General features: G+C 32.9%; 3 protein-coding genes across 7 annotated transcripts; all 3 read right to left on the bottom strand.

The window, feature by feature from the left end:
- Positions 1–1,053: 1,053 nt before the first annotated feature.
- On the bottom strand, positions 1,054–2,557 carry LOC140871334 (probable galacturonosyltransferase-like 9). The gene has a single exon (XM_073273800.1). It carries the CDS (start codon positions 2,440–2,442, stop codon positions 1,255–1,257), a length of 1,188 nt encoding a protein of 395 aa, XP_073129901.1. The 5' UTR covers positions 2,443–2,557; the 3' UTR covers positions 1,054–1,254.
- A 9,622-nt stretch (positions 2,558–12,179) lies between these two features.
- On the bottom strand, positions 12,180–15,633 carry LOC140871774 (pyruvate dehydrogenase E1 component subunit alpha, mitochondrial-like). Its single transcript, XM_073274463.1, has 8 exons — positions 14,838–15,633; positions 14,360–14,439; positions 13,815–13,892; positions 13,390–13,485; positions 13,239–13,310; positions 13,052–13,105; positions 12,836–12,901; positions 12,180–12,750 (listed from the first exon to the last, which is right to left on the bottom strand). The coding sequence occupies exons 1-8, from the start codon at positions 15,520–15,522 to the stop codon at positions 12,706–12,708; spliced, it is 1,176 nt and encodes a 391-aa protein (XP_073130564.1). The 5' UTR covers positions 15,523–15,633; the 3' UTR covers positions 12,180–12,705.
- A 2,376-nt stretch (positions 15,634–18,009) lies between these two features.
- Positions 18,010–26,930, bottom strand: LOC140871444 (paired amphipathic helix protein Sin3-like 4). Of its 5 annotated transcripts, none has more exons than XM_073273955.1 (19): positions 26,777–26,930; positions 26,631–26,660; positions 26,311–26,442; positions 25,561–25,716; positions 25,234–25,468; positions 25,053–25,151; positions 24,787–24,960; positions 24,589–24,682; positions 24,026–24,162; positions 23,369–23,444; positions 20,466–21,008; positions 20,245–20,360; positions 19,590–19,700; positions 19,391–19,491; positions 19,158–19,296; positions 18,867–19,013; positions 18,616–18,779; positions 18,437–18,545; positions 18,010–18,299 (listed from the first exon to the last, which is right to left on the bottom strand). In XM_073273955.1, the coding sequence occupies exons 3-19, from the start codon at positions 26,376–26,378 to the stop codon at positions 18,159–18,161; spliced, it is 2,610 nt and encodes an 869-aa protein (XP_073130056.1). In that variant the 5' UTR covers positions 26,379–26,442; positions 26,631–26,660; positions 26,777–26,930; the 3' UTR covers positions 18,010–18,158. The 5 variants fall into 5 exon arrangements, with proteins under 5 accessions (XP_073130056.1, XP_073130055.1, XP_073130052.1 ...); XM_073273954.1 differs by having other exon boundaries at positions 18,867–19,019; positions 26,642–26,660; positions 26,777–26,929; XM_073273951.1 differs by having other exon boundaries at positions 18,867–19,019; positions 26,777–26,929.
- Positions 26,931–27,264: the final 334 nt, after the last annotated feature.

Genomic DNA, 27,264 nt, shown 5'->3' on the forward strand with positions numbered 1-27,264 from the left:
CTTGCCTAAGGTTAGAGCAACGGTAGATGCCTAGCTGAGCTCATATCAAAATAGAGAAAGTTGGAGCCCAACGGGAGACATGTATTGTCTTTATGTTAGATCCATCGATATAATATATTTGGAGACGTTGAGTCTATGTCTAAATATGTGAACCTCATGACTCCAAATATATCAAACCGGTTGGATCAAAGCATAAGGTTAGCACAATGGTAGATTAACTGATATCGAAAATAGGGAAAGTTGGAATCCGACGAGAGACATGTATTGTTTTTATGTGAGATTCAATGGTCCAATACATTCGTTGTTTTTATGTGAGATCCAGCGGTCTAATATATTATAAAACGTCGACTTTATATATAGTATGTGAATTTTATGACTTCGAATACATGTAGCTAGTTGATATAAATTTTTATTTTTATTTTTTGGAGAACCAAACTACATTAATTGTATAAGTTGGATATAAATTTAGTACAACTCAAACATCAAAATAGCAGGGCATATTATATTTGTCAACAAATGTGAATCATGAAGGGCAATTTTTGGCTTCTCGTATGGTGGCTATGAATGTTCCACATTTAATCTTTGAAGTCAGCAGCCAAATTACAACGAAACAAAAACAGCACACGTTTATGAGATTTCCATCTGTACATTGGAACATCGTTGTTAAGTTTACAGCTGTTATAAGCACATAATCTTTTCACATGGTTCCTTAACTCATTGTCAACTGTTGAAAATTTCTATGTAATTGTATATTTTCATAATAAAATAAAATTTGACCACGTCAACAACTCGCATTGCCTTGTTACAAGGAATATAAACAAGAATAATGCTAAAGGTACAACCAATATATCGGACAATGATATTTACAACAATTATATCGTAATATTTTGCTATTATCTCGTGAAATTTTGATATAATATCGTGAGATTTTACATTCAATGTATTATGAGATTTAATAAATTAAAATTTTGTATTGAATTTTTTGTGATATAAAAATTATTGTACAAATTTAATTATACATATAGCATTACTTATATAAACAAATGGAATCGATTGGTACAAGAATAATTATTATTACAACAACAAATATATGTTCTTACAAATGCCTCGGTAAGTACAAAACCAATATAAAATAAAACCCAAAATCGGTTCCTTCAATTAAAGGAACCTTTTTTATATATAAAAAATAAAATAAATAATCAACTCTCCCAACTCCATCTGTACACACAGCTCATGTCCCAATCAAAGAATCGATTAAAACAAATAACTAGAATAACCAACCAAGTTACTAGACAAAGTAAATGGTTGTACATCATGGTGTTGATGTTGTACCGTAGATTTCCCCTTGTACAAATCGTACGGTTTCCAAAGATGATCCAACGGACAGGGGTCGTTCTCATCGAGCCTGACCCAAGGCTTGCCCTTCCCGCTCCAGTGCAGCAGGCTCACTGGACCGGGGTGCAGCGACCTACAGGACCCTGCCACGTTGTCACCACCGAGCCCATGTTGGTTCCATCTGTGGTCGATTGGCTCCACATTTCCACCGAAGACGAGCAAATACGGAGGCAATGAACCCAGCTCGTATATCCGGTTCCTTCTCTGCAATTCCATCCAGTTCTCGATTTTCTTCCTGTAATTCCCCTCCCTCCACTTGTGCAAATCCATTACCATCACCCCGGTGTTGAAGTAGCACGGTTTCCGGGACGGGAATGCCCGGCTCAGAACCGGGTCGGACCATAAATTATCCGTGAAATACTTGGTGAAATTCGCGTGGCAATATTCCGGAGCTCCGATTACTCTCTCGTCGGATAGTTTCACTTCCCACAGCTTCATAACATCGTCGACCAAGACAAGATCCGAATCGAGGTAAATGACCCGGTTCACACACGGGTCCAAGATGTCGCCTAAATAATTCCGGGCGTAGTTCAACGGATTCTCCAGCGCAGAGCGGATGGACGAAGAAATCAGGTTGATTACCGAATCCTCTCGGAAAATGTAGATTTTGAAGTTCAGAGAAGGGAATACAGATCGAACGAGACGCGTCAAAACCCGAGGGTTGACGGAGTCAAACTCGGCGGCGATGAAATGGAAGAACACGTGTTCAGGGCAAGACGCGTGGCGGAGGACCGAGTGCACCGCCGCAACGGAGCCCCGGAGGTACTCCGCGTCGAGGGTCATCGCGACGTGCACCAGAGAAGGGTCACAGGCGGAGAATGGCTTCCCTGGTTCCCGATCGGAGAAATGCGCCGGCTTGGGACATTGGACTCCGTTACGGTAGTCCGGTGCCTCGGAATACCCGAAGAGGGTGTTGAACTCCGGCTCCGTGACAGCAACGGTGGGGAAGGAACGGATCCCGAGGCACATCGACGGTGAGCAAAGGAGGAGAGCCAGAAGCAGAGACGCCACCTGGATCGAAAGCGGACACAGGCGTGAAAGAACCATTTTCTCGATGGTTTTTTCACGAAGGAAAAGAGGGAATGGAGGAGTTTTAGCTCTAATGGAAAAGCATATTTAAGAATGGGTAGAGAAAGATTTGGTGGGTTTCTGCTGGAGAAAGAGAAATATACGCGTATATATATATATATGGAGACTCTGAGAGGAAACGCGGTATTTTCTTCGCTGAAATGGTAATTACAGCGTAAAATCAAAACGCGGCTTGATTTGTTGCACAAGGTAACGGAAGATTTTACATTGTCCGTTAACAAAGTGCTTAAACGGTAAAGTTAGATTTTATTACAAGACCGTAATAACTCATAAGTAAATAATCTGCGTTTTATTTTGGAGAGTTTTCCAAATATAAATGAGGTATAAATATAAGGCAAACACTTGTATGCAACCGTTGCACGGGTCATATTCGTGTGACGGGTCTCTTATATGAGTTATCCATTAAAAAGTATTACATTTTATGTCAAAAGTATTACTTATTATTATAAATATGGATAGGGTTGACCCGTCTCACGAATGAGACCGTTGCACAGGAGTGTTACTCTAAATATAATTACTTATATTTTGAGATCTCAATTTCGAACCCGATCAATCCGATCCAACTCGATTTTTTTTTTTTTTTACAAAATAATTAAATAAAATTTTAAAACACACCATAACGAGAGTAATATTTAATTTAAACATATAATAACAAAATTCAAGATTATATATAATTTAAATTTAAAAGTTTAATTGTAGAAATTTTAAATATAATTATTACAAAAAAATTATTTTTAAAAATCAAAATTATATAAATAAATAGTAAATGACGAAATCTATTATATCAATATACAATAATTTTTTTCCAAACATACAACATATAAAAATGTAGCAAATCTTTCTTAATTTTATATAATAATAATAATAATAATAATAATAATAATAATAATAATAATAATAATAATAATAATAATAATAATAATAATAATAATAAGTTTCGGGTCAACCCGAATCCGATTAAATTTTTTGGATTAGCTTTTGGGTAAACCCGATTCGACCCGAACTCAAAACTCTCAATCCTAATCCGATATTTTTGGGTCAACTCGTGTCGGGTTGAGTTCATTTTTCACACTCCTATATTTTGATACATATAGAATAAATCATCGAACTATTGTAATTGTTTGTAAATCACGGTTAGATAAATAAGTTACACAAGAAGATTTGTCTGAAAAATTGATAGGAGAATTAAACTTCTGAGTATCGTCAGACTGCTCACTAATTTCGTCAACTCGAACTTTAAAAAAAAAAAAACTAAATCCCAATATATTCATTGATCAATTAAAACCATCAAATTAGACTTTTTTTTTTTTTTTTTGACAGCTCCATCAAATTGGACTTAGAAACTTATATTTTGATATATTTAAAAGAGAGAGTTTGAAAAATGACCTTGGTCAACGAAATTTTTTGATTTATGACCTTTCTTCAAAAAAAATTTGCAAAATGACCTTCAAATACAAAGAAAATGCAAAAACAAAACAAAGGAAAAAATTGAGAAGGTTATATTTTCAAATCATGGTCAAACAAGGGTTATTTAGTTAAATAAATCCTTTTTTTTTATATTTTCAAATCATGGTCAAACAAGGGTTATTTAGTTAAATAAATCCTTTTTTTTTATTTTATTTAAAATATAGAGTTGATGAGTTTTCAAGTGAATATAGTTTTTTTTAAATAATTTTTTTTAAAAAATAATCTATAAACACTTGTTTTTAAAAGTTGCAATACTCTCATAGTATTTTTTTGTGTTAAATTGATTGTTTCGTGTCTTATATATATATATATATATATATATATATATATATATATATATATATATAGTTTTTTTTAATTATTTTATGTGTAGTATTTTTTAATTTTTTTTTTAGGATATTTCATATGTGGTATTTTAAAAAACAATGTGGCAGGTTTCAAATTGATTCAATAAATATTATTTAAACATAAAAACTTCAATAATAGGGATCTTTTATTTGAGTTATCAGTGAAAAATATTACTTTTTATGTAAAAATGTATAACTTTTTTTTTGACAAAAATATGAACATACTCAACTTACTTATGAATACAAATCCATGAAATCGTCTCACAAGAACTTAATAGTTTTTAAAAAGATAAAAACCTGATTTAGAATACGTGAATTTCCGTAGTGGTTTGAAATTTTTAATTTGTTACTGATCTTTTGTTTGTGGAATGTCACCAATATATGGCATTAAAAATATATATGATTTTTACAATATTTTCGATAATTAAGTATATTTATGAATTTCAAGTGAAACAATAAATTTGGATACGTATTTTGTGAAATGCGTCGATGTAATTTATATAAAGAGTGAAAATAATATTTTTAACCTGTATATTAATACTTTTAATTTCTTAAAAATCAAATCAATAAAATATCCGTCTTATAAAATTAAGCGGTTTGGACGATATATTTCAAAGAATGTTTGTGCATAAACTTTATGATCACCAGTCACCACAAAGGTTTTGACAGCCTGCCAAATGTTAAATCTGAACATTTGTTGGTATCTACCCTTTCCCATGAATAAAAAACTGTAAATAACCACAATAAATGTGCTAAATACACAATAAATAGAGTATTAACTTATAACATATTCATTTAAAAAAAATAAATTCAAATGTGATTTTCTCAAAAAAAATAAATATATATATATATATATATACATATATATTTTGTCCTAACGTAGGCCAACGGCATTGTGATTGACAATATTGATGTTACTACTTGGATAGATAGTAACAATATATACAACTCAACAAATTTTCGAAACAATATAATATAACAATCTAATCACAATGTATCATGAACAAATATTTAACTATTACATCCATTTAAATTAGTTAAAAATAAATTACAAATTACATTCGTATTTATTAAGAAAGTTAAATATACGTGGATGTAGGTGGGGTGGGGGTTACGTGTGAGGGGAGAAAACAGTGGGATGGGGTCAAAACTGCCGATGCAAGAAAAGTATATCAATTTTTTAAAATTATTTGTTATATTTTAATAATCTATTCCTATTTATTAAGTTAGAAGACCTTAGAAAAACCAACTTGGTCTTTTGATATGATTTTAATTTGAATTTTAAATTATTTGAAAAAAAATGTTAGGAAATAACTAATATAAATATATAATTCATGATCTTTCAAATACTACTCATAGACTTATGACTAATATTTAACCCAAGAAACATTTAATTTTTTGTTGCCATAAATTTATTAGATTTTTTTTCCAAAATTTAATTTAATTTTAATTAATTAAAAATTAAATTTTTTCGCGCACACAACGGGTCTGCAAATATGCTATTAATAATAATATATTTCACATAACCTTCTTAGGAGTTAGGATTGGGGCAGGGGATAATCTCTTACAATAAAAGGATATACTTTCGGTTGCATATTGTTAGGATGTAAATGAGACAAACAATTCGCGAATTGTTCGGGTCTCGGCTCGTTAAAAACTCGTTTGGGCTCGTTTAATGAGGCTCGTTAAGGCAAACAAACCAAGCTCGAGCTTTACAATATTCGGCTCGTTAGCTCGTGAACATGCTCGTTAACAAGCTCGTAAGTCATCTCTTAGACGAAAAAATAATAGTATTGATATTTAATTTATAAATTTACACTTTACTTAAGAAAAATATTGAAAAATCTATAAAAATTAATTTAATAGAATAAAATTACAAATTTTAATAATAATATTATATTTTTTTCAAATATATAATTTAGTTTTTAATTAATTTAATGAATATTTAAATTTATAGTTTAAATATATAGAGCTCTTTTAGACTCTATAAAAGCTCGAATAAGCTCGTGAGCCATGAATATATTCGTTAAATAAGCTCGAACTCGGCTCGTTTATAAATGAACCAAGCTTGAACATTCAAAAGCTCGACTCGGCTCGTTTACATCCCTACATGTTGCTTGCAAAAAAAAAAAAAAACACTTTGGTAGTAGCATAAGTTTTTTTTTTTTTTAAATAATTTAGTCCGTTCACCTAATGTAATAGTACCCTAGTTTACAAGTAAATTTTTAAATGAGTTTATAATTTAATCTATAATAGAAGTTTATAATAACTTTGATTAATTATTTCGTATAAGTGTGATGAAGACACATTAGTTATTATAACAGCCGATTATGATGTCGTATTAGTTCGAGCACATGACACCTAATGCAAATTAAAGTTTAATTTATTGTGTTTTATTTTCTGCACAAAAAATTTTTAGCCATCTGGATTCTGGACATTGTTAGAGTGTAACATATGTGTCTATATATATGTATGAAAAAATTAAGGGACGTAAAAACATGTATTTGGTTGGTGCTAACTTGGTTGGAACTCAGCGAATTCTGTAATCTAGTCGATGTATGTTAGCTTGAAAAATTATAAAATAAATAAATAAATAAAATTTGTGTCCCCACTTCTTATAATATTTAGTAAGTTTCGTAATAATTCATATGAGATAGTGTAACATGTCAAATTTTGTGAGAAATATTTTTTATAATATAACATGGACTATTAAAAAATTTATTTTTATGTTAAAATTATTACATTTTCATTGTAGAGACGATACCATCTCACATCAATCTTATTATTAAAGATTTAATACCACGAAACTCGTCCCACAATAATTGAATCATCCCAGTCCCTTTCTTCATCACCCTGGATCAAATTCTTGTGCTTGTATTGTTAATTGATCACACTCAACAGCGCAGCCATATACTATATCTTAACGAGGATAAAGCTAAAAGTTATTTCTTACGTTTTATTTTTATTATTTTAAAATACTATATAGTTTTTAAGAGGTCTACCTGCTCCCACTGTTCGCACTCCATGTTATTTATGTCCAAAATGCAAAACATGATATCGACATAACTAACGAATAAAAAAAAATCACGAAATGAGAAGCTTGAATAGGATTCTTGGCCTTTTTCTAAAAAAAAAAGAAAAAAAAATCTCATATGTAATTAAGGTGATTGGAATACATACATATATCATATTTTTATATCCGTAAAATATTTTGAAAATATTTTTTTTCTATATAAATAATATATGCTACGGTCGTTCATTATACGGGTGATTCTATGTTACACCGGGTGAGATACACTCTTTTTATGTTTTTTATTAAGATGTTCGCGCGAACATCTTGCTGAAAAAAAAAATCATGTGGACCCCGCCTGTACTTTTTAATTTGTCATTTATCATGATATTTTTTATCATTTAGGGAGATGTTCGCGCGAACATCTAAAAAAAATTATGGAGTATTTAACCCGGTGTAGCATAGAATCAACCTCATTATACCATTAGAGATGTTCAAATTGTTGAAGTTGGTAAACATTTGATTCATTAGTACTCAATGAAATGACTTCAATTATAATATCAATGAACCAGCGATTTACTCGATTAATATAGTTTGCAACATGTTAGGCTAGCTTAAAAATTTACTCAATTACTTGAGGAAGTATAGCTTCCGTGAGTTATATAATGGCTGAAAAAACAAATTAATACAAAATTTGAGGTATCGCCGGTGGAAATAAATGTAGTAATATTTATTTGGTGGGAAGCTATATTGGGGGTGCCAATCAATGTCTGGCGTACAGCCTAAATTTTCAAAAAAAATACTATTTTATATATCATCATCATTATTCTTATGAAATAAAGTGGTGTATTACCACTTGAAGGTTCAAGAAAATGTATAATTTTTTTAAAGATTTTTTTAATAATAAGCTTGATTGAAATAGAATTAACATCAACTTGCGGCTCCCATTAATGCCTCCACATGTCAAGATCCCAATTCACATGAAATTGTAATATGGAGTGCATAAGAAATGTCCCCTTTTGATTTAAAATATAATTTTTTTAAAATAATTATCTTATACTTTGTATGGAATTTTTTTTTAAAAAATTATTATTCTCGTTTTACCAGCAAATATTTATTCTAAACCCAAATCAACATTTATACATACAGCCTCTCAAATTTTTTTTTAAAAATTAAAAAAAACACACTTATCCGCCAGCATATCTGTCACCATTTACTTTGCCTAGTGTGCGGGTAAAACTAAGTACTTTCTGACAGAAAATTTCTGTAAAATAATTACATTTAATAATGAAAATTAACTTTTTGAAAAGTGTAGGAATATTTTTTTTATTTTCTTCATAAATTATAAAATTATCTTCCCTTGAATCTAATCAAATCTTGGTTAAGCCACTGATCGTAATTGGAAAAAACATCTTTAAATCTTATAACTTAACGAACGAGACATCGAAAATATGATCGAAAGACAATAACTAATTAATTAAAGTAGTGTTTGTAACCTCTAAATATAAGTGATTATGAATTATTTTTTTTTCACATTTTTAAAGGTTACAAACAATTCCTAAATATCATTAAATTTAGCTCCCAAGTCAGTTTCTTGATTAGAGATTCAAATAACATATTCATTGCATATTTAATTTTTTAATAATTTATTTTTTACTTACAAAATACAGGCGTCCCAAATATATAGATTGATGTCTTTTCACTCATTTAAAAATTCATTAGAAAAACAAGATTTACAAAAAAAAATTATAATTTATCTCTATTTGATTCATTCAAAAAATGATTGAATTTTTCTAAGAATTAGTTAATAAATATAAATATATATATATATATATATATATATATATATATTTATATATATATTAATGAAAAAAACAATAAAAATGTTACTATTATATAAAAAAAGACTATATATTTAGATAACCCAAAAAAATGAAAGCTCATACAATAAGATACCATTTGATTTGACATATTATTAATTTATGTATAACTTATCTTATCTCATCTCACGTTCTTTTTATCATATTATTTATCCATACATTAATTATATATCTTAAATCAATCAAATAATTAATTATTTATCCTACATAAATTAAATTATTAAATTTAAATTACTACATTACCTTTATAAATAATAATATTCATATTTTATTAATTGTTAAAAGGTCAAAAAAGTAATTTATTATTTTTATATAAAATTTAATAAATCAAATCAAACATACTATAATATATCAATCAAAATATCAAATCAAATACTATATTAACTATCATTTTTAATTTATTTTTTATTACAATATATTACTTATTTTTACATTATTTATCTCATCATTAACTTCAAGTGATACCTAAGCAGTATATGCATATGCATATACAGATTCATGCACATGCATAAAACATATGCACTGATTGATTAAGAGGCTTTAAGATTGATTATTTATTAGTTGGAGAAAATATGAAATTATTTATTTAGTTGTTTAGGGGATAGTGGTAGATATATATATGAATATTATTAAGTTGAAATAATAATAATAATAATAATAATAATAATAATAATAATAATAATAATAATAATAATAATAATAATAATAATAATACAAATTAGATTTGGAAAAGGAATCCGACGGTGGAGAAGCAGGTGATTTTAAAGATAAGCAAAAGCAACGCATAGGATTCCTCTGGAAAATGATAATATATTTGGCATCCCACGATTTCTGACGATCTGTCATTGATGCATCAAGTTTCAAAATTTGGAGGAATACAGTCAGAACGATGTCGTTTTTTGGGACGCGAGTTTTGTTTTTTTTAATTATTTTTTAAATGTGCCATACCCAATGGGGCACTGTTTTAAAAATTAAAACCCTCTCATTTTGTATTTTTGTTTGTTTCTTTCAAATATTTCCTGTTTCTGTCCTCTTGTACTTATTTTTACTTTTTTTTTTTAGTAAGTACACATTTAAAAAAAATGAGTCGATGTTCGGATTTTTTTTTTGTTCAAAATTTAGAAAATTTTGAATGACCCTTCCGAGTTAATTTTTTTTTAAAGCCAATTCAAAAGAAGGGTTTATTTTTTTTTTTTATTTTTTATTTTTTGGTTTCGTGATGTGAAATGTTTTACTCGACGCCCTTACACCGGCGGTGCAAGTCAAATAAGTCATGAATACATTGTGTAATCGATCATTTCCAGTTACCCCGAGTGACTTAACGTTTCACTCCAATCAAGTTTGAGTTTTAATTGATACCACTCAAAGTAACTTTAGATGATTTCGAATAGCTCAACTCTTCACCCAAAGCGAGTTCGAATTTTTATTCATCCTGCTCAAAGTAACATGCGAATTACTCGAATAAATATATACTATCATTCTTAAAAAATAATTAACCACACACGTATTTGTCCTTGAAGCAATTTTTATCTTAAAAAAAAAAACCAAATTTTAAAACCTTGTAAATGAACATTTTGTAAATATTTGTGTTGCGGTTGGTACAAGTTTTCCACCATATATAAAGTACATAATCCAAATTGTAAAAGAATAATTGATTTTACGGGCTAATAATAGAAATGTCAAAAACCAATCCAATCCGCCAACCTTACTTACATAAGTCGACCCGAAATATATCAGAATAAGATTAGAGATTTTTGGGTTCGAGTTGAATCATATTGACCCGAAAACTAACCTGAAAATAATTAATTTGGACATGGGTTGGGTTCGAGTCAACCCGAGTTGACCCAAAAAATTTAATTTCTTATATAAATATTGCTACATTTTCATATAATATATATTTGAATTTTTTTTTACTATATACTAATATAATAGATTTTCATTATTTAATATTTATTTTGTACGATTTTGATTTTTAATAATTTTTTTATTTTCTGCATCATGTATACTTTAAATTTTCTACGACTAAACTATCAAATTTAAATTATATATAAACTTAGAATTTGTTATCATGTAATTCAATTAAATAATAATATTATTATTGTGTTTTGAATTTTATTTAATTATTTTGTTAAAAAAATTTAAGTTGATCGAGTTGGGCTAGTCGGGTTCAGGTTGACCATTTTCAGGCTGGTTCGGGAAGGTTCGGGTTGAAAAAATTTTAAATAATTTTTTCGACAACCCGATCTGAACCCACCCGAATTGACACTTCATACCCCTAGCTAATAAAATATACGCACTCATAGTGACTGAATACTAGTCACTATTATCACAAATCATAATAATACAACTTAAATCTTTTAAATCGCACAACAACTCATCATTAGCTATGATTCGATCGTTCTACCAACAGAAACAATTATTGCATCCTAACAATTTCAATCTCAATAATTGTACTACTTTCCATCAATTAAAATCGAACTCACAACATTGTCATTGTCCCTCTAATAACCAATTGTAAGAGGTAGCGCTCGTTGCTTTACTAAAAATTATAGCTATTGGTAATGTTGCAATTCAAATACTTTAAATTTTATAAAGTCCAAACGACATGCTTCGATCACTCACCAACAGAAAAATTATTGTGCCCCCAACATTGGCAAGATCAAGCGCTCCCCACTTCACCAAAAGTTATAGTTGGCGGTGAAGGTGCAACTCAAATATTTTCAACCGTACAGTAGGCCAAGTGTCATGATTCAACCACTCTACCCAGCAAAAACCAATTATTTCACCCCCTACGTTCTCCCTCCTAACAATTGCACTCTTTACAAAGAATAACAATCTACCCCAAAACCTTGGGTCAGATAACAATTACAAGACTAAACGTTTATCGTTTTATCAAAAGTTCAAGCAGACAATAATGATTCAACTAAAATCTTTTAAATCGTACATCGACGCAAACGTCATATTTCAATCGCTCATCAACAAAAACAATTATTACAACCCCACAATATACCCTCACAGTATTAAGACATACCTTCGACTCAAAATAAATGCTGGTTATGCAATTATGAATTACCAAAAATCAATCAGATCATATCTTGCACTTCTACTTTGGAATCAGTCTTACAAATACACCCACAACTTAGAAACATAACACCTCATGAGACACTACCTAGTGCAACATTTATAAGTGAAATTTGCTTTATTTGCATGAGCAGAGAAGTATCGATTTATAAGAATTTATACCAACGATTCATCATTTGACTCAACGGAGGCCACACGACTCCTAGCTACTTGAGCCAAGTTCGACACAATGAACAAACCAACACTAACCCCTCGTCGAGCCCGGGCCATATTTTAATTTTACAATATAATTTATGACAACAAATTTCACACACAAGTAACTTTCGAGTTTATCTATTTCAAACTCAAAAACACCAACAATTTGACTTACATGTGAACGTCCAAGTGTGAGTTCTCTTCGATATATCTCGAGCTCCCTCTAATGTGTTGTTTTGCTTCATGGAAGCACAGTTCTAATTTTTTTCCTATCCACTCCGAATACCTGTAAAAGTATGCACATCAACTGGTAATTTGAATTCGGATGCTTAAACAGCAAGGCGACACAAATTGGACTGAGAAAATGGTACCTCCAACCCCAAGTCTTTTACATACACATTGGTGAAGAGTTCGGACGGATCGGGCCATGGACTATCCTGCAAAACCAGATGAACAGCAAAACCGCCATGATGCAAAACACAGTAGAATTTTTCGGTTCCAACTAATGATCAAAACATGATACTGAGGAATTTAATGGCAGACACATAGAGCATTCGTTATGTAAAACATTTCTTAATTAATCCTACCTTAGCCTTTGCTACTGCTTCATCCACCTCTTTTCTCGCTTCTTTCTCAGTGTCCTAATTTAAGATCGAAAATGATGAAGAATCGATTAAATAACATCTTCAGTTTAAGCGGAAAAATCTTACTCCAAGCCATTTTTTTGGCATGAAAAAGATTGATTCTCCGTAAAGAAAGATGAACTTGTCACACCTTTAGTTCCTTCTCAGTGGCTAGATTATGAGACAATATAACCTTTCTGATTCTTTCGATAGGGTCACGTTCCTGCCAAAGGAGAAGTGATCACACATTAAAATAACAAAATTGGGTAATCATAAGGAAAAGATATTCCCGATATATCTACCTGTCGAATACCACTAATCTCATCCCGTGTACGGTATGTGCTCCCTGGATCAGACATTGAGTGTCCATGATACCTATATGTATCCATTTCAAGGATCTGAAAAGAATCATTGGCAAAGCGAAGAACGTCAAATTTCTTGATGCGAACACAGAAGCCATACATTCGTCAAACAAAGAGGACAATCCATCACCTCTGTACATTCTGCCGCAAGGAGCGAAGATGGAAAGCATAGTTTTAATTCGTAAGGGAGAACTTAAAAATCATGCTATCTATTCCGGTTCCATGTTCTTTTTTGATAACAAACTCGAGTTCGGTCTCGCAGCAATTCACACACACAAATACAGTGAACGACTTAAAAAACAGATAGCAAAATTTCTCAAAAACAAAAAAGTGAGCAAGTAGATTTAGAACATGACAGAACTTACAATTGGTCCATTCTTTAAGGCATGATCCTTTGCAAACTTGCATGCTTGTTTCACTGCGAGAGCGTCCATTCCATCCACCTATTATGAAACAGAACATGTAATAAACAAAAAAAAAACATAATTAGAATTGAAAACTACTTTAGAAGTAAGCAACATTAGAAAAATAAAGACAAATTTTACATATCCCCTAACATGACAACTTTTTCGATAACTCATTCTCTGCTTTCTGCCTCAAAGTCCTTGCATCTATCTACAGTCAATTACTCAACTTCAAAATTCATCTTAACTTATAAAATATAACACCACCTCCCTAATTAACCAAAATCATATATTTTTCACACTAATCTAGTTTCATATTATCAGGGATGCAAAACATGAAGTTTAGAATAGGCAACACATCGGCCGATGCATTCTTCTCAGCACACTCGTTTGTCAAAAAACAGGTCCCTTTCAAACGCCAATATCCGAAAACTATATCGCAAAAGGGTCCGTAATTTAACAATGCATTTTGCAATTGGTACACTATGCAGAAAAGCATAACTCACCTTCAAACCTGGAACATAATCCCCCTTCTTGTAATAAGTTGAACTCTTAGATGCCCTCCATCCGGCTGTGCCCATTCCATCTGCGAACCAAACAATCCAATAATATAACTAACGTAAACGAATCCAAATACAAAAAGTAGCACCTCTTCCAAGTGGTAATCCCAGTGACATACATTTATCGAATGTGACAATACAATTACGCCGAAATATTGAAATCTTTACCAATAATCTGAAAACTATCCAACATCGAATTCCCAAGAACTGAATTTCATAACATTACATAAAAGTTTACCAAAAATTAATCTCACATCAGAAACGGAATGGACCTATTTATTTATCACTCAGTCAAAAAGATATGTTATATATATATTTATAATATTCCAGAAGAAACCACGTGGAATGGAGGGTTTTTTTTTAATAAATTTTTTATTTTATTTTAAAAGCATTAAATTTTATTCTCAAATATCAGAATGCTTACACTTGTTATTCTCGCAGACCAAAATGGCAGGCAAAGTCCACAAAGCCGCCATGTTCAAAGCTTCGAACAACTGTCCCTGATTGGAAGCTCCATCTCCGTACAGAACAAAAGTCACATTATCTTCCTTACTGTACTTCTGCGCGAAAGCCAATCCACAGCCCAGAGGAACCTGCGCACCGACGATCCCATGGCCGCCGTAAAATCTCTCCGGCTTGTTGTAGAAATGCATGGAACCACCTTTCCCCTTGGAGCATCCATCTTTCCTCCCCATGAGCTCCGAGAAAGCTTCGAAGAGAGTCCCCCCACGGGTGAGGTAGAGGCAGTGATCTCTGTACGCTGTGATTATGGCATCTTTTCTGGTGGTCGCGGCCTCCATCCCGACGGCGACCGCTTCCTGGCCGTCGTAGAGGTGGCAGAATCCTCGTATGAGCCTCGACTTGTAGAGAGTGTCGGCCGCGATCTCCATGCGCCGCATCACGGCCATGTCTCGGAAGAATGCGAGTAGCTCTTGAGGGGTGGTTTCCACGGTTTGCGAGGGAGGGTGGTCGATGTTGTGTGGGATGAAAGGGAGGGAAGTCTCCACGGTCATCGTTTCGGTGGAGAGGTGGCGCGTGGAGAACAGGGCGGCGGAAATGGGTTTCAGGAGAGTGGTGGTAGCTCGTCGGGAATTGGTTAGCTGAGCCATCGCTGGCCGTTGATCAGAATCACTAGGGGTGGTATATCGACGGTCGGTGTTGGAGGAATATATATATATATATATGTATAGACTATTTTTTTGTAGTAATGTTTGAATATAATATAATAATATATAATATAAAAATGGATACGTGTAAATTAAAGTGTGTAGAAACTCTCCACCTGTTGCTTGACTGATATTGACATATATAAATATATAAGTAACTGCTCATGAGTGTCTCGCTGTCTTATATAATTAATACACACAACATTTCTATTTAAACGAAGCTGGTAATCTGCCTTATAATCTTCGGTATAATATATTTTATGTTATATCGAAAGTGTTTATTGTTTGATTTTAATAATATTATAATATAATATATTTTTATATTTTTATAAAAATTGATAAATATTTATTGATGCAATGGTGGAGTCAATATTTTAAGTTATTCAGACTAGCATTTTTGTTAAGAAAACAAAATAATACATAACAATTATAATGGTAAGATGCGTGTTCATCGTAATTTCAAAAGCTTCAAACTAACAAGATCTTCAATATTTTTAAACTCATTTCGAAAACATTTGACCAAAACTTTTGACAATATCATCTTTTATATATTCATCATCTGTTAATATTGTTTTCCTTTATATATCTCTTGATTTGGCATTAAATTAAACCATTAAAAAATAAACACACTGAAATCAGGTTAGAATCAAAGTAATTATTAGTCTAAGAGAATGAAAATATCCACGGACCCATATGCAAATATCAATATTTTAAAAGGCGTAGCGTTGGTCTGTAGCGTTTTTATCTTGTGATAGCGTAGCGTAAATAGCGCAGCGCATAGCGTAAGCTATTCGTGCACGTCAATTATTTAATTAAAAAATAGAAATATGCTTATATAAATGAATAGGTAAATAAGTTATGAAATCCTAATAATTTAAAAAGTCTAACAACTAAAACGACATAATCTAAAAATAATCGGATCTAGGGTTCATCTTTACCTTTAAAATCAGCTCCAGAAAGTTTTCAATTCTGAATCGACTCTAAGTTTTTTTCGCGTGAGGACTTCTGAATCAGTTCTAGTGCTTGGGCGTGGAAATATGCTTGGATGTACAAGTTGTAGGTCAAATAAATGAATTTATGGGCCTTTATTTTTAGGCCCAAAAAGCGTGCGCTATCACCAGAAAAGCGCAATAGCGCACGCTATTTGCTTCCAGGCGCGCTTCGCCCACAAATAGCGTGCGCTATTGAAGCAAACCACTAAGGACCGAGCTCGGCATGAAAAGTGCGCTATAGCGCGCTTTTAAAAACACTGGTAAATATTAACTTATACAAACTAAAAATACACATGATTAATTTATAATTTAAAACAATAAAATGAAAGACTAGTTGGGTATGCCACTGATTAATACATATGTTTTTACAATAACACTTACCAAGATTTCATGTGTATTTATAAAATCTCATATGTTTAAAATCGAAGATTTCATCAAGTTAGTGTTATTATAAAAACATATGAAGTTAATTATATATGACATTTGTTATATATTTTGCGTTATATTAATTTTTTAAATTTGTTAAGTTCGCCTTTCCTTGTTAAAAATCATGGGTACGCCATTGCTTAGAATCCCATAATTATCACTTTCCATCTGCGCACACTCCGCCGGACAAAAATTTTTCTGTTGTAATACTTCTATCTTCATGTTTTGACACATCCAATCCAACGATTCGTAGTTTCCTAAACCAGATTTATCAGCAGGACAACCACTGATCACTACCCCAAGACTGGCCTGGCTTTTGGTTACTTGATCGTTATCCTCGACATGCATCGGCGATGCTAGCTGGGAAGGAACGTACGTACACCAGGGAAAGACTCAAGGTGTACCAATTAATTTCTCCAGAAGAATATTTCCTTCCATGGATTTCAGGATCAGAATTGGGAGAAGCATGCCATCTTCATTTTCATTCTTCTCACTCATTTCTTTAATCTCAGCTAAGAATGTAAAATTGATGTGATGCTTTAATAATTAAAATTCTGTTAATTATAGTTTAGCTTGATGTACCAGTGTGTACCATATATTTTTAAAAATTTACGAAGTAATTGCATATATTTGTCGAAAATATATGACTAAATTATTTTAAAACTATAGATATCGTTCATGACAAGGTAAGTCATTCACTCGGAAAGAGAGAGAGAATAAATGAAAAAAAATGATACCGAAAAGATGAGAGTGATTGGAATTAATAAATAAAAAAAAAAACATAAATTGTGAAAATTTTCAATGTAACATCATTTCCAATTAACTAGAAAAACTAATATTTTTTCCAACTCGGAATATTTCCACGTGCCACGCATGTTCATTTTAATATTATTTTTTTATCAATTTGCCAATTTGGGCTGTTCCCGTGCAACACGCGTGCATTTTAATATATTATTTTCCCAATTTGGTATGTTTTCATGCGCAAAGAATGTGCATTTTGGTGGTCGAGACAAACTCCATGAAATTTTTTTAAGCTAAAGTGCTAATATCCACATGAACAACATTATAATTGTTTGTAAAACTGAAGTCTGAATCGCATTCAAATGAAAATAGGAAATGGAAAACACCTATATATATGCATTGCTGCCACGGGATTGCATACTATCTACTGAACCTCAACTTGCGCTCCCGCTTGTGACAATTACCATTGGAAGCACCATTGCACAAACTCTTTTGATACAGAGCCTTCCTCCTCCCCCTTGTCCGAAACATGAAGTCTTCGGAACATCTGATGTAAGATAGCTACAAAATGTAGCCAAAAAAAATTTAGCAACAGTACAATTCAGTCCAGCAAGATTCTGGCTATTGTATTTAATCTGCAGATTTATCTTTTATATGAACCACACATGGAACAAGTTTAAGTACCGGATAGAAGGTACCTTCATATCGCAGTTCACGTTGATTATCAGACCGTTGTATACTATAAGTCCTTCCATGGATCTGTGAATATCATTGATTTCGTCTCCAAGTGTGCATTTTGTTTTGTTTCTGCAAATTGATTGGAATTAATGAACCTAGAAACACTCTGAAATAATAAATACCTTGTTTTGCATCATACCTCTGCAAGAATACCCCAGGTTTTTTTCTTCTTTCAGGAGGAACTGATAGGAACACATCATTCAGATTAGGAACAAAATCAGGGTTAATGGAGGCAGCAGATACTTCAACGTTGCCATGATCGTTTCTCATAAGCTGTATAGTCAAAAGTGTCGTAGACGGAAACTGTAGCAGAAGAGCAAATTCATATATTATACCTTTTCTTAGTTAGCTTCATTACGAGCCAAAAACAGGAGAAAAAAGATAGCCTACGCATTCTATTCGGTACAAGTTATCATAAGGAAGAAGAACACGTGCATTCCAATGATAAACGACATCAGAAAATTTGTCAGGATTTCTCAATCTTTCATATGCACAGAGCTGGAGGAGTTTGTTGTCCATCTCCTCAGTTACAATTGTCTGTAGCTGTATCATCAGGTTCGAAAGTTATAAACCATAAAAATGTCATAAAATTCGGTGTGTGCGTGTGTGGTGTGTTTGGGGGGGGGGGGGGGGGGGGGGGGGGGGGGGGGGGGGGGGGGGGTGAAGAATCTCATCGATTACCTGTTTGATAAGTTTGTGTATCAGCTTGTCTAACGTAAAAAGGACATACATTTCAGCACCAAAAATAGCTCGGCACTCATCCTCAAACTTTGAATTATCTGAGGAGCCATTCAGCAAACTGCAGAGTGCATCCTTAAATCTGTTCCAGATTACAAGGATTTTAAGCTTACCACGTGCATGCTTGACTTTTATCCCAACAGTTGAAGGTAAAGAGATCAATCCAGTTAAACTACCTAGCATATGGATCGGTAGGAATTGAATCATTCAAAATTCTGTCTTTTTCTTCAGAAGATGAAGACAGCATCTTGGCCAAACACATCCTTTCATACAAGATCTGGCCCAATGAAGATAAATGTGTTAAACTGGGAAACTGAAACATACATTTAGGAAACGCATATTCCTGCCATAACATCAATCGCGGATATTACTTACCTGGTGAAACCTGAAAAGCAAGTAAAAAGAATCGTTGCCGTAAAATATCTGAGAATTTTTATCTTCCCCCTCACACGTCATTGGGATTTTCACCATAAAAGGCTTCGCAGTCTGTGAAAAAAGATCAGAAAACGACATCAATGCTTCAGCATCTATTTCTCCTTCACTCCCAGTCATGTTACCACTCCCATCATCATCTTCCAATTGCTTATGTAGGTGCATATGAAATTCGAAGTGCACTTTTAAATCAAACAAGGTTGTACCGAAACTTTTAAGTCTTGATTTCTTACAATCTAAATGCAGTGAATATTTATCATTTTTAGCACCAAAACCACACGAGTTTTTTTCAACCCACATTTGTTGTTCTTGTGTACGAATTTTATTAATTTACATATAAATTATTATTGGGACTGTATTCACAACTTTCTAGCTGTCCACATAACTTTGCATTATATGAACACAAATCTTTGTGAATAGATGCAAAGAACATGGAAACTTTTCCCTTTTCAGATATTTCCTACATCTAGATAAATCTTAAGGAGAGGGATGTGTTAGACGAAAATAAGCATGACAAAACCAAATTACACAAGGATAGCACATCAATACAGTATCCATGAGTTCATACAAGCCAATTTACCAAACAACTCTAATGCACCTGTGATTCTATGATTGGCATTGTCTCTATCCCACAATCAGCATTGGCAACATAAGGTCCTGAAGCTGTAGGAAAAGGCTCAACAAATAAACCAACCTCAATGTTGGGCTGTAAATCTGAAAAAAACGAAGACAAAATCACAAATTAAGAAAAATATTAACCGAAGTGGATACGAAGCATTTTCTCAAAGATGATATTTTCGTCAGCAGCACACAAAGCACCTTGATCTAAGACACCAATATGCACTTGGGTTTTTACGTCACTCTCATAAGCAACTTGATCTGCATAAGGAGAACCATCACTTCGGATACCATTATTATCATTTACCATCTGGGACAAAGATATTTCAGTTGGAATACTTCTATCTTCATGTTCTAACACATCCAAAGATTCACAGTTTCCTGAACTGGATTCATCAGCAGGACAGCCACTCCCTTCCCCAAGACTGCTGTCTCTTTTGGTTACATGATCGTTATCCTTGACATAGTCGGTATCCAATGCACTGCGAGGCAGGGAAGGAACACCAAGGAATGCCTCGAAGAAGGTCGTCCAAATTGTCATGATTTTGTCGTGATGTTCAGGTGTACAAATTTCTCCACGGGAATGTTTCATGACCTGATAGAGATCTCCATGGATTTCAGGATCGGAATATTCAAATACCATAAGAGATCTTATGGGTTGTCTATACCCAGCACCAATTGAGAGAACCATGTCATCTTCATTTTGATTCTTCTTGTTCATTTCTTTGATCTCAGCTAACAATGCTGAATGAAGAGAAAATTAAAAGGTAAACTTTTAGTCACTAAAAGAATGATAAAGGTTAAAAACAGAGAACTTCGTTGCGATTTTAAAACCAACTTTATTAGTAATTGTAGAAATTCAACAAATTTGAATAAATTCCATACAATATCGTGGTCTTCTACTAAAAAAAAAATTGAAACTGGAATAATCTTCAGAATTGACATTTAAAACGCTTCCAAATAAACATGTGAAAATGAGAGATAATACGGATGCAGAAATGAAAATGTTCACACAATTTGCAGGCAACCAAAGGAAAATCAGCAGGCCATCTCAAATGATTCAAGTAATCTCTGATATAGAGCTTTGCAAACCACATGAAAATCACTTTTGTCATTACAAACAAATGAGGACCACAACATTAAACTTCCTGAAATGGATCAATTAGAGAATACAAAAAACATGGAGTTTGCCGGACTTCACCAGCTAGAATTTTCCATGAAAACATGTCTAAGATGTATGGTGCTTAGATTTATTTGCCTGTTTACGAAAATAAAAATCATGCACAAACTCACCATACTAAAAGAAAATAACTCCTTTTTTTATGTATAAGAAACGAGACTGAAAGAAAATAACTACCCCATCTATTTTAATTCAGACTCACATGCTAATGTAAAACTTTTTAGCTCGCTGTTCTATCTTGTGCAAATGGGTAGAGAAGCAAGAAACAACCCAAAATAGGTGTCTGATATTTGCAATTATTTTAAACACTCCGTTTAACAAGAGTTTTATACAGTATAACTCGAGAGATTTTCATCATTGTTTATTTGAATACATGAAAACCAAGCAGGACAAATTTTTGACACCCAAAAAAGAAACCAAAGTTTTGATGAATAAAGATTATTAAATGTTAACACAATTTTTACGCTTGACATAACCTCGATTCACAATCATTCAGCACAACATAACAATGCTATAAATCATGGCGCTTTAGATCCAAATAAACGCAAATGAGGAAATTTCTATTCAGGATCACCATTCAACCTCATGGATCTTTACTAGATTTCAAAAACAAATGTACAGTCAAATTTGTTAGAATGGAAAAAAAGTCATAACTCGGATGACAATCAGATCTAGAAACAAACATAAGCCAATTGACTGTCGCAAAAGAAAGAAACGAATGTACTCTGAATTGAGTACCTGACTCAGCGAAATCGATGGGGAGGAAAGGTGGTACTGCCACATATAATGAGAAAGGAGGTCTGATGATATAGATGAGAATAGGGCAAAAGAAGAATGAGAAACAAGTAGGAGAAGGTTGGGATGACAGCCGCTGACTAAGAAAAAGGTGAAAAACGCAAAAACAGAAGCAATGTAAAAGGACAAATTCTGAAGATCCCAAACAAGGAAAAATGCATAGCTGAAACAACATGGGTAATACAATCGATATCTAAAGGACAGAAAGGTAAAATCACAAATTCGGTATGGATGTGGGACTCTTTCCATGCAAAGAACCACAGCCAAAACAAAAAAAAGCCAGCAATAAAGAACCACATTCATCAACGAAGTACATTACAAATCCATTTAGCGGAAAGACCAGACTGGAAAAAGGTAGGACTCACCAAGTTTACAGCACAGTGTGAACAAACTCCATATAATGCAAAACTATTCTAATCACAAGCTACAATAATGTATACAAAAAAAGATGCCAAAACAACTTGGTTAGAACATGAAATAACAGCAAAAACTGAGAGTTCTTAATTCTTATTAACTTGAAATCATCCAACAATCCCAAAATATCAAGGCGAATAAAACAACGATCCTAAAACTATCACGTGCAGAAGCATCCTAAATTATCAGGCCCAGATGCAACCCTATAATTAGCATGTGCAACAGCAGATATTCAAGACAATTTTCATAAACTGTTGCCAACTGCTAAAGGCGCGTGACTTACAATGATATAGAAACTTGGCGAGCGCGCACACACACATATGTAGGGAGAGACACACACACACGCATATAGACTTAACACAAGGTTCTCTTGCATGAATGTATCAGAGAACATGGATAACCATTTTAATACTTTTCCAATAGACAATGTAGTAGTCTTCAGATGGTGGTTCGATAAATATAACAAGAAGATTTGTCATCATATTAAGAAGTAGCATAAACTTATAACTGGAAAGATGAAGTACAAATCTGCACATTTCCACACACACACACACATAAAAATCTCATGATGAAAAATAACTCAACATTTACACCATTTCCAGAAAATATATATATATATATATATATATATATATTTATATATAACTTATGTGAACAAAAACATGGGGCACAGCAAGAAAGCATACTAGATAACAAGAAATTATTGCACGGTTACCAGTTTTCTCAACATAGTACAGGAAATTTTTGCATTCTTTCATGAGGTCTGCATGGTTTCCAAGTAAAGTAGCCACCTGACACAACAAAAATATTCATTTAGTTTGGTGACCTTGACAAAGGCATCATTGAAAAAATAAAAGTCAATTTTTAATGTAAATAAACAATTTGAATATTTTTTGGGGAAAATAGACTGAATCATACATCTAACACATTCATTTAGCAGCTAGTAAAGATTCAAATTAATGCGATGTATGAGCAGTCTCTACTACAGACTTTTGGCTTGTTATCTAGTCAATTGTGCATTAAGTTAGTGAGAAGTTTGTACTCTCCACCTTTCAACTGGCAATCTCAAGGAATATCCCAGCACTCATACGTTTTCAGATAAGAGAAGTAATCATCCTCTCATAGGGTTCAAGGGGAAAGACTTTTGATCTTTGGATTCAAGTCAAATTGACTAAAGGTGCACAATACTTTATCAGAAGCACACCATATATTTGATTCGTAAAGTGCCATAATTTGGAAACAGTATGCGCTGATAAAAGCTTCAAGATTTGAAATGTAAGAATGCAATGCGTACCAAAGAAGCATAGCTTATTCATAACTGGAGAACATATATAAGTTAAAGGAAAAAATCAAGGTGATAGAAAATCTTCACCAGCATTTGAAACTCAGACAATGTGAAAATTTTCCCTATGTAGGAACGAAGGCAATCTGAAATCTTTTCGCTTGTCTGGGGATCCTGTAATTTTTCCTTCACTTTCTCATAGAAAGATGACACTAGATCCTGCATACCTGAGCCAAAATTGATGATAACATTAAGATATATCTAAATGAACTTGATTCATTTTTATAGGACACCTAGAAAATAAAAACAGAAACTATAGTTCGTGATTTTAATAGTGTTCATTATGGGTACATTCGTCCAAATGGGTTGGAGCTTGAACAAGACTAATAAATTCAAGGGCCACACAATGACTTTTCCAAACAGGAGATCAAGCAAAAATGTGATGGTTTCAACTTTCAATAAATTGAATATATGTCCAAAAAGAAGAATCAATTAGTCTATTCATACTGGAGACGCAATTATTTAAGAAAAAATAATCATCAAACTAGGTTCATCGTGCACATTAATGCTCAAAGCAATTATTCTGCCTCGATAAACCTGGTCGGTCACATAATGATCTGAGCGAGCAGATTTTGTTGTGTAGTTCATATTACCATCGCGTTCCCAATCATTCCTGTCACAATCTTCTCGTTTCTCATTTTCTTTTTCAATACAGTCCCACTGATCTGAATCGAGATGATGGATGTTCTGTTCATCAATGGAGGCAGAGGAAAAGGTTTCTTAACAAGCTAGCAGAGATATTACATACTCTCATTGAAAATAATTGCCACATAATTATTAAAGGAAATTACCCTTGCAGCACTCATGGACCTAGCATTGATCGTGGGAGAGACTCCGCTATCATGACGGAGTCTATACCCCCTTCCCAACTGATTATAACGGACATACTCAGCAACCATTGTATCGGGTAGAAAATGCATAAAGTTTTCAAGGAGATCAGTATGGCCATGAAGAAGAACTGAAACCTAGAAAACAAAATTGAAATTCTGAATGCCATAATTCCTGATTTTGATAAGTGTGGTTATCCATTTATGAATACAAATTTATGGATCAATACCTCCTGCATAGCCTCTGCTACTGACATGTCACCTTTTCTAAAAAATTGCATTATGTCTTGGAAATCACTGCACACGTTTTCATTATCTTCAAACCTAGTCTGCAATTAATCAGAAATAGTTCTCGCTACAGTTTCTGCAGGAAAAATGGAGAACCGAGCTATCAAGCTTTTAGAGTTGCACCTTGATTTTTCTCAAAAAATTAATTGCACTGAAGAATTCCACTTCCGTCTTTCTCTGCAGTGGTTCATCCTCCACACTGAAGACTTCCACTTCCTTCTTTATCTGCAGTGGTTCATCCTCCACAGGGAGAGTGATTTCATATCCCTCAGGTAAAAACGTACTGAAACCCAAAATAAGGTGTCTATGCCCATCAAATAAGTCCTTTACTCTCAATACAACACCTGCTGTATCAACTCTACAAGCACCACAAAAAACAGAATGCAAATCCTTAACAGCTAAAAATTTGAGTTACAAATGTAACAAAGTGAAGGAAGAATTTTATTCTACCTTTGGGCCTGGAAATCTTTCAAGATTTCAAGAAGATGAGAATACTTTTCCTTACTGTCTTGAAAAGTATCCTTCACCTGTTTTAGGTACGCCACAGCATCATATTTCGCCAACCTATGCCGGCTGCTTGGGGTTGACATTTGGTCTTGCCCAGACCTGAATTCCCCCGATGAGCAAATGCCAAATCATTAGTGACACTTGACTATCACCAAAGAAATCTATAAAAATTAAAAATCACCCCTCCCTCCCACCCCCACCCCAATATATTAAAATCCGCATTCGTAAAACATTTATTATCTATGAAGAAAAATAAAAAAGCAATCTCGTGAAGTGACCGTGATGGAACTGAGCTTATACCTAACAACTCAAAAACAATTAGATGAAGGGCTGTAGCTCCTGTTACTCCCTTAAAATACAACTATCGTCGTTTTAGACTGGTAAACATCCCCGGACCAAAAAAGAAATGCTTGTAATAACCAGATTCATACATTCACTATTGTGGTGAATGAAAGCAGAGTAATATCCATAGCAAGCAAGCAAGCATAGAGAACAACAAAGTTAACAAGATCTTGACTTTCAGACTCCACGCAATAGAACGGTCATTAACAACATAATACATGAAACTCAATGATACCACAGATTAAACAAAAAAATAAATAAAAATAGAGGCAATAAAAGAAATAAAACTCATTGTCGGATAAAAACAACCAGAGCACGAACTCATAATCAATTCATTGACAATAAACTCACTGTTCAGCTGGAGAAAAGTTAATAGTGGGCCTCGTGAACAAATCATCCTTAGAGCTATACCGCTTCATCTTAAACCTTTAAGATGATATTCTTGTTTTCGTATACTCCTTGATCCTCAAAAGAAAATCACACCTGTATTTCCAAATTGACAAAAAAAGATTATAACCCAACAACCTGTCAAAAGAAATTATCAAGCCCCCCGCCCCCCAACCCCACCCACCCCCCACACCCCAAAAAAAAAAAAAAAAAAGTTGATTGCATCAAAATCTTGATAACTACTTCAATTAAACACGCATAAGCAGTAAATCTACACAGATCACCTCCAAATTACCGTATCATCAAAAAAGATCCTGAAAATAAACAAGAAAGCATAATAACTAAAAAACAAATCACATTACTTGATTAAAGAAACAGCATAATTCGACATGCTGAGCAGTATGTGTATGTACACATAGTTTGTACGTACAAGATTTGTCTGCGTGAAAATGGCAGGAGGAATTTGGCGGAGAGAATTTGTTGATTCCGAAAGCAAGAAATATGCATACATACTGAAAGAAAGAGAGGGAAATGGGAATTGTGTATGTATTGTCTGTCTCTTATATACAGATTACAGACACACATGGCTTGGCTTTGTTCCCAAAATTGGAACGAAACAAGAGAATGCGAGTTAGTTAATATTCGTTAATATTTTATTATATAATAATTGTTAAATGGTTAATTTTTATTAACTAGTTTATTAATTACTTCAAGTGTCATGCATGCCATTACTTTTTGAACATTTATAGTTTAAAGAAATAACCAGACTAACAGAGCTCTTATAAAAACATTAATATAATTATACTCATCTTTGTTGTATACAAAATAAATTTTTATTATATTTTCTACATATAATTCAAAATGTAATCATTATAAATAAATATAAATCACATTATATTTTACTTGTTTTTTATTTGA

Source organism: Henckelia pumila, unplaced genomic scaffold (genome assembly GCF_033568475.1).
Source record: "Henckelia pumila isolate YLH828 unplaced genomic scaffold, ASM3356847v2 CTG_461:::fragment_3, whole genome shotgun sequence".
Taxonomy (NCBI): domain Eukaryota; kingdom Viridiplantae; phylum Streptophyta; class Magnoliopsida; order Lamiales; family Gesneriaceae; genus Henckelia; species Henckelia pumila.

Bases quoted from the DNA above. Each gene is read 5' to 3' on its own strand.
- LOC140871334 (XM_073273800.1), bottom strand. From the start codon at position 2,442: ATGGTTCTTTCACGCCTGTGTCCGCTTTCGATCCAGGTGGCGTCTCTG.
- LOC140871774 (XM_073274463.1), bottom strand. From the start codon at position 15,522: ATGGCTCAGCTAACCAATTCCCGACGAGCTACCACCACTCTCCTGAAA. The intron at 13,893-14,359 runs GTGAGTTATGCT...GTTTCATAATAG, and splicing joins ATTATGTTCCAGGTTTGAAG to GTGGATGGAATGGACGCTCT. The intron at 12,751-12,835 runs GTACCATTTTCT...ATACTTTTACAG, and splicing joins TAAAAGACTTGGGGTTGGAG to GTATTCGGAGTGGATAGGAA.
- LOC140871444 (XM_073273954.1), bottom strand. From the start codon at position 26,378: ATGAAGCGGTATAGCTCTAAGGATGATTTGTTCACGAGGCCCACTATT. The intron at 23,445-24,025 runs GTGAAGATTTTC...TTGTTGTGTCAG, and splicing joins TGTCTGAGTTTCAAATGCTG to GTGGCTACTTTACTTGGAAA. The intron at 19,297-19,390 runs GTAGTTTAACTG...AATCTGGAACAG, and splicing joins CCTACCGATCCATATGCTAG to ATTTAAGGATGCACTCTGCA.